The sequence below is a fragment of the Protobothrops mucrosquamatus genome, unplaced genomic scaffold (genome assembly GCF_001527695.2).
Source record: "Protobothrops mucrosquamatus isolate PMUCROS unplaced genomic scaffold, P.Mucros_1.0 scaffold_199, whole genome shotgun sequence".
Lineage (NCBI taxonomy): Eukaryota > Metazoa > Chordata > Lepidosauria > Squamata > Viperidae > Protobothrops > Protobothrops mucrosquamatus.
The window spans coordinates 150,264-158,471 of NW_015386275.1; the positions used below are offsets into that span (position 1 = coordinate 150,264).

Sequence of the window (8,208 nt, forward strand, 5' to 3'; positions counted from 1 at the left end):
GGAAGTCTCCCCGTAGTCAAAGGCCACGGAGCCGGCTTGGAGATATCACCGATAGGAGAGGGGTTTCCCCCAGGGCAGTCCGTCTGGCAGGACAACGGCCTCTTCATAAGAGTCCCATCTGGGGTGCCAAAATTCTTGTGGAAAACGAAAGAACTCTTACGAATTCCGGAGGGGTTAGCAGAGAAGTTTAATTGCGCAAAGTCCAGAGCATATTAGAGATAGGCAATTCTGAACGAGGAGGGCGTGATTAGACTTCAGTTTTTATACTCCCCTCCTTAAAGAACAAAGGACTACACATTGAAATACACACTGTGATACATTAGGAACGTTTCTCACAGGCATAGAATGGAAGGTTTTGCTACATACAAAGTATCCATGTGCAGAGCGCATTAGGTTGCCACATATTACTGACAGAGAATTTTCCCAGTGAATTTTCCCAGTGATTATGCATTACATCATTGTTCTAGCAATTATGCAGACACATCATTATTGCAGTTATGCAGACAAATCATTATTCTAATAATTGTTCAATTTACTATATTATTATATTATTATAATGGCTACTGTGTAATCCCAAATGCAAAATTGGAAGAGAAGTGGATTTTGCTGGGCAACGACTTCAAGTTCCTAAGCCAAGTATTTAGTATAAATGTGACCTTGACAATATGAACTGCTCATGCTATTAAAACAAATATTGTAAACCACTGATTTATCTTGTCGCCAGGTCTTAAATCTGTTATAGTCCTATGAATTACAAAATCTTCAAGGAAAATGCGCAATTTCAGTCCAATGAGCCATAAATGTCTCTCAGACATCTGAAACTATTTCCTCAAAATCTGTCCCTAACTTGGCCCGAGTGGGGAAGTGGCAGACGTTTAATTCCCTCAAGCAGAACGCGCGCGCGTGTGTGCGTGCGCGCAGCCTGATTTTTTTTTTTTAAAAAAAAGGACGAAAGCTAAATTTTTAAACTGTTTATAAATAGTCTTTCCTTATGCTCCGCAGCACTGCACCATAAAATTTCCAGCAGGCTGTTGGAACCGATCCGGCATCAATAAAAGGATCCAGAAAAGAGTTTTCCTTTTTCCTTTTCTATCTCCAGAGCTTTGCTTCAGGAGCCTAGCGAAAAAACGGCAGGAGGGAGGACCCGCCGGGCTGAAGAAAATAACCGAGTGACCACACACAGCTCCGCGGGTGGGTACCAAAGGTGTGGGAAGAAAATCGGACCGAGCAACCTTTCTCGGATCTGCCTTACCTCTGCAAAGGGCCGCCAGCAGCAGAAGCGCTAAGGAGAGGCTAAGGGCGAGTCTCCCCATGGTGGGTCGAGGGCCTTTGAACAGCTGCCCCTCTCAAAATCTTGAGGTAAACTTTGCAACGCCTCTCTGGTGAGCGCCAAGAAAGCGCCTTCCTCTTTTCGTTCTCCGCTTTGTTTTTCCTTGCCCTCTTAGGAGCTCCGTTTATTTGCATAAGAACCGCAAAGCTACAACCCAAAGTTGGGGACTGAGCGAAAACAAGAGTGAACTGCGCTACCCCTAAGCTGTGGGGCTGCCTTCCAGGAACCGACCAACCAATCCCTGGAAGCAGCTAGATATCGACCTCCAATGAAAAGGGCGAACGGAATGTCTGTTAACCTCCCCCTCCCCAAGATGTCTAGCGACGGAAGACAGAAACATTGAGTCATGTCCCCATAATAGAAAACCCGCTGGCGAGAGCTCCACGGGGTGTGGCGCATTTGGGATTTTTTAGGCTGGAGGGAAAGGGTGCTTGTAGAGTTATTGCCGAGAGATTATTGTAAGTGCTTCAGAGGTAGAGTTTGCTCCCGGGGCGAGAATTTGGAGCTATGGCAAGGGAAAAAAATGAGTCTTAAAAAATATTGTACTCTTTTGTGGTTCGTCTTTTGATAGAGGTGCCTGCGCATCGGTGACTATAGTTTTAATGACCCCCAAGGGGTTATTGGAACTGAAGATCATGTCCTGCTGTATTGTATCATCTATCGGGAATCGAGGATCCTCCTTCTAATTCCTTAGCCTGGTAAAACACTCGGAAAATTCTGATTTTTAATGTGTTTCTTTTTGCAGTTGTGGTTAGTGTCCAAATAGAAACATTTAATGGCTGGTGACTTCTTTCAGACACTGTTAAAATTTCAACTTTTGTCAGCTACTCACTCTCGATCCAACTAATTTAAGAAGATTGTTGTGAGTTGATTTGGAAGAGACATAATATGCTTCAAAAATTCATATGTGGGTATAAAACATTCACTCCTTATGTATATGGCTTTCTGACCATTAAATGGTCAGAAGTGTTTTGAATTGGTATGACAGCTTTCATACTTTTCAACTGCTTCACCTAAACAATTCATTGGTTGTTGCAGAATCAAATTAGGAATTTCTGCAAAGAAACAATTCTCTATTAAGTCTCATTCCTCTTCTGTAATATATTATGGTGTGTTGGGAAATTCTATAGAGTTGTGTAACAGGTTTTTCCAAAAGGATACTCAAAGTGAAAAAAGCTGTTCCATTAGCAAAATTCAGTATTCCTGCAATGTGAGAAATTTTGGGATTTGACAGGAGGTAAAGACTGAGGTTAAACAACATGCTTATCCTCAATTAATTGAATTGAGAATTATTCAGTCCAAATTTCTGTTTTCTAATACAGGTAATCTTCAATTTATGACCATTAGTTTAATAATCATTTGAAGTTACAATAATGCTGAAAAAAGTTATGACCAGATCTCCCACTTGCAACCATCACAATATCCCTGTAATCACATGATCAAAATTCAAGTGCTTGTATTTCTGATGGTTGCAACATCCCAGGGTCATGTGATCACTGTTCCCCATCAGCTTCCAGCAAGTAAAGTTAGTGGGGGAAGCTGGATTTCCTTAATAACCGCAACAAAAATGGTTGTAAAATCGGGCTCAACTTATTTAACGACTGCATTGCTTAGTGATGGAAGTTCCCATTCCAATTGTAGTTGTAAGTCGAGGACTACCCATAACATATTAAGTCATATATTAAGCTCATAGGCTGCATTCCTATAATGTGCCAAGCTTAAAAAAAAGCTTGACTTTCAATTTTGTCATGCAAACAGATAAATTGCAGTAACTTATATATCAAATATTGTTGTCAGAATCCAATTATATTTCATTTCTATCTACCTACTCTGATATAAAACCAATTCTTACTCTCTTCTGGATTCTGTCATACTACGGAAGGGGAGGAGGGTAAGCATGGGGGTTTTATGACTCTCACTTCCTTCATTAACTACAAAGTGACCGGGTATTTATTCTCTTCGAGAGGACTAACCATAACAATGCAGCCATCGTCTTTCATTCTACTCCCTCTGAAGTTCTCCCCTTTGCCGGCAGTGAGGGAAAGGGGGGGGGGGAAATGCAATGCCTGGAATCTGGAAAAAGAGAAAATGAATGATCGTGCTGACGGAGCGGACTGACGGATTGAATCGCCCAGAAGAACTGTGGGGTGGGGGCTGCTCGGGAACACTTTAAAACTTTGAATGGTGGGAGAGGATTCCTCAGATCCTGTCTAGCATGCCTGCAATCAGTTTCTATTAATAAAGATTCCTGTTGGAAGACACATTCCAAGAATTCTGTCTTTTTAAGATGTAAAATTGAGGTGGGTCCTTACATTAGACAGGATCTGCAAAATTAGTCCACCTGCAAGGGAGAACCTTGCCGGGGGACTTTGCAAAAAATACCATGTCAGACGACGGAGCAGGGAAGGGAGAAAGCCCCCCGGAGAGGGAGCCACTGCCCTAACTGAAAACCTGCCAGATGTCGGGATCTGAGAGGTCAGATTCCTCAGAAGAGGTGGTGGAGACACGGGACCACAAACCTCGGTGGTCAATGGGCATTGGAAAGAAAGGCGAGTGGGAAATGAAATCAAGAAAGGTGACCCTGAGACAGGGGGCCAACCAACCAGAATGGAAGCAGGAGATGGGGAAATCCCTGTACGCAAGCGAAGAGGAAAGAAGCTGGGCACTGCACTCGAGCTGGATCCTAGAGAAAGCTATCAACTTGATGAAGAGAACCCTCAGCTCCCTAGGAGAGGAGAATTCTGAGCCCCACAGCCGCATCAGCTCCTGGAGCCACAACGGGAGAGACACTGAGGGGGAATTGGACCCTGCAGCCCCGGGGACGTCCATTCCCCCCCCGACCCGCAGATGGTGATCTGGATGGAAGACAATACCACCAACAACAAAGGCACCGATCTATTCAAAGACTCCCGCCGCTGGATGCGAGATTCAAGGGGGAGCCGGCACGCTTGGGGTTTTTCATAACACAAGTCCTCAGCTACATGGAGGAATACGGGCGGCACATCCCTAGCAACAAAGCCCGTATCTGGATCGTGCAATCTGCTTTGGACAGGCTGGCCGCAGATTAGGTGGTGAATTTGCACGACTCCAATGCCCCAGAGCTCAACGACTTCAACCGTTTCATGTCCTCTCTGAGAAGGCGATTTGAGGACCCCCTGGCTGATTGCAAAGCCTGCGAAAGGATCAAAACCATGAGGCAAGGCAAACGCCCGGTAGCCAAATATACGCAAGAATTCCGGGTCATTGCCAGCAAACTGAACTGGCCAGAAGACATCCTCCTTAGCCATTTCAAAGATGGCCTAAACTATGACCTATATGAAGCTTGCCTGCCCCGAGGGGACCCACACCAACTCGAATGGTACGTCCTGGCAGAGGAAGCAGAGATCGACCTACTGAAGAGGCACCGCCGAGGAAAACAATGGAGCCGCTCACCGCCTGAGTCGACGCACGAACCAGTGAAACCATCGGCTATGGCCAAGAAGCAAATGGATTGTTTCAAATGCGGGAGAGAGGGGCATCGGGCTGTAGAATGCCACTCGAAAGTCCCCCCGCACAACGCAGACAGATCACCGGCCAGCAAATCCGGGAAGTCTCCAGCTAAGCCAAAAGAATCTGCCATGATGGAGGCTGTGGAATCCCCTACCTCTGCCCATCGTGGGGAAAGAACTCCAGCCTACACCGCAGGGCCGGTGGACACCTCAGACGACAGCTTGGAGGGCGAACCCCTGGTAAGTGGACCCATCGCACCCATCCTCAAGACAGTGACTATATTAATTCCCCCCATGCCCGAAGCTGTCAAGGTGAAAGCCTTAATAGACTCTGGCTGCACCCGCTGCCTCATTAGCCCGATGCTAGTGGGGAATCTGGGCATTTCGTCGAGGCTAGAACAACCAATCTCATTTGGCCAGTTAGATGGGTCCATAGCAGGGGGGGTGCCAGCTACCCTAGCCATTTTACCAATCCACCTCTCCCATGAGGAAGCCATAACATTTGTAGTGACCCCAGGCATGGAATGCCCGATGATTCTAGGGATGGAATGGTTAAAGAAATGGAACCCTGATAAATTGGAGGATGGCAAAAATCAATTTCCCAAAAGGGGACCCTATGGACTTAAAACCCCAAGGGGATCTACCAAAATTAAGAACGGAAAAAGCATCCATGGGAGAAGAAAAGGGTCTACCAGAAATACCAGAGGAATACAGAGATCTTGCTGAAGTTTTCAGTGAGGAGAGGATGGATGAGCTTCCCCCCCTCACCGACCCACGGACTGTGCCGTAGAATTCAAGCCCGGAGCAAAACTCCCAAAGCCCAGGTTATACTCCATGAGCCCAAAGGAGAAGGAGGAAATGGAAAGGTTCATAAAGAAAAACCTAGAAAGGGGGATCATTGAACCAGCCAAGCCTAAAGTGGCCGCTCCAGTCCTCTTTAGCGAGAAGAAGGACGGCTCTTTACGCATATGCGTGGATTATAGGCTCCTAAATACAATCAGTGAAAGCAACCTATACCCCCTACCCCTCATGAAGGACATGTTATCACACTTCTCGAAAGGAATTTTTTTTACTAAACTAGATCTAAGGGAAGCATGAGAATTAAGGAAGGGGATGAATGGAAAACTGCATTTAACTGCCCAATGGGGTACAACCAATTCAAAGTCTTGCCATTTGGATTACAAGGGGGATCCGCAGTATTTATGCAATTAATCAACGAGGTACTAAGGGAGCACCTATTTAAGGGGGTTCTGATTTACTTAGACAACATCCTTATCTTCACCAAATCAAAAGAGGAACATGTCAACCTAGTCAGAGCAGTTTTAAAGAAACTGCAAGCCACCCACCTATATGCCAAACTATCGAAATGCGAATTCCACCAGGAAAGAATAGACTACCTAGGTTATCGTATATCCCCACAGGGCATTGAAATGGACCCAGAGAAGGTCAGAGCAGTATTAGAATGGGCACCACCTCATACAAGAAAGCAACTGCAAAGTTTCCTGGGTTTCGCAAACTTTTACTGCCAATTTATTCCCTCATTTGCCCAGATAGCCCTGCCCCTCATGAACTTACTAAAAATGAAGGGAGCATCCTCAATAAAACCTAGCCAGCCACTAAAATGGACAATGGAGTGCCAAGCGGCATTTGAGAGATTAAAGAGACTCTTTTCTGCCGAACCAGTACTGAAGCACCCAGACATGGATAAGCCCTTCGTAATACAGGCGGATGCAAGTGATGTGGCAGTGGGGGCTGTACTATTACAAGAAAACGATGAAGGGGTATTGCAACCCTGTGCGTATACATCCAAGAAACTAACCAAAATGGAACAGCGCTGGCCCGTGTGGGAGAAAGAGGCATATGGGATACGTTGGTCATTACTCACGTAGTGCCAGTTCCTTGAAGGCAATAAAGTCCCTTTCCAGGTGTGGACAGACCACAAAAAGTTGGAAGCCTTGAAAACACCCAGGAAGCTCAACCCCAAGCAAGCCCGCTGGTCCCAACATTTTCACCAATTCCACTTTACGCTCAAGCATTTGCCGGGGGGAAAGAGCTTCCTGGCAGATGCACTATCTCGCATGCCCCAATATAACAGCACGCGAGCCACTGACTCTAAACCGATGATGGTGGAATCACAACTGGCAGCGCCAGTAACCACCAGAGCCCAAGCTAAATTAAAACCGCAGCTGGGTAGCCAAACCAGAATTGAATTCCGGAAAAGTTTGGAAACAGATGAATGGTTCCAGAAAAATAAACACGTGTGCACAATGAAAGACGGGCTGCCTTGGGTGGGGGGAAAGGTATATATACCAACAACCCAAAGAGTCACATTCATGCAGCTTTGCCACGACACAAAATCAGCAGGACATTTTGGATTTGTAAAAACATTACACTTAATTAAATGGCAATTTTGGTGGCCATCCATGAAAAAGGACATAGAAAGTTACGTGGCCAGCTGCCCAAAGTGTGCAACTGCCAAGAGGTTGCAAGGGAAATCGCCCGGACTGTTACAAACAGTGGCAAATCCTTCAGCTCCCTGAAGGGAAATAGCCATGGATTTTATAGTGGAATTACCAGAAAGCAATGGAAACACTGTCATCTGGATGGTTACGGACTTGTTTTCCAAACAGGTGCACTTTATCCCTTGCCAATATATTCCCACCGCAAAAGCTTTAGCATATTCCCACCGCAAAAGCCTTTTCATGCAGCATATTTACAGATTGCATGGGGCACCGCAATGCATCATATCTGATAGGGGAGTGCAATTTATGTCTGCATTTTGGAAGGAATTTTTATCCCTTTTAGGGACCACTCGGACTGACATCTAGCCATCACCCGCAAGGGAATGGTCAATCAGAAAAATTGAACTCAGTACTTGAGCAATATTTAAGATGCTTTCTTAATTTCCAACAGTCGGATTGGACAGACCTACTCCCTTTCGCAGAAGTGGCCTACAATAATGCAGTCCATTCCAGCACAGGTTACACTCTCTTTGAAATAGCTACCGGTCAAAGTTTCAACCCCATGCCAGAACTAACCCCAAACGAACCGGCAATCCCATCACTGAAAGAATGGATGGAACAATTACAAAACACCTGGCCAATAGTTAGAAAAGCCCTAGATGAAGCTAGGCAAGCATACAAAGCACAAGCAGATTAAAAAAGGGTTGAACGTACATCATTCATTATAGGAGAAATTGTGTACTTATCTACAAAATACCTAAAATCCCTACAACCCTGTACAAAACTTGGACCAATATATATAGGGCCTTTTCCAATTAAAAGAATCATAAACCGGCTTCCAGTTCCAGGTCGCAGCGCTGTAGTCGTTCAGATAGGCTTGTCTCTTTGTCGGCCGAGTTTCCCCCGCCGGTAGACCCTTGATTGTGTC

At 45.5% G+C, this 8,208-nt stretch overlaps 1 protein-coding gene across 1 annotated transcript in view; it reads right to left on the bottom strand.

Annotated features, from left to right (window-relative positions):
- Positions 1–1,547, bottom strand: part of LOC107296093 (CD99 antigen) — a 121,056-nt gene extending 119,509 nt beyond the window's left edge. The window contains exon 1 of the mRNA XM_015825440.1: positions 1,253–1,547. Coding sequence (XP_015680926.1) covers positions 1,253–1,313 — 61 coding nt within the window. The 5' untranslated portion in view covers positions 1,314–1,547. The remainder of the gene's footprint in view (positions 1–1,252) is intronic.
- Positions 1,548–8,208: the final 6,661 nt, after the last annotated feature.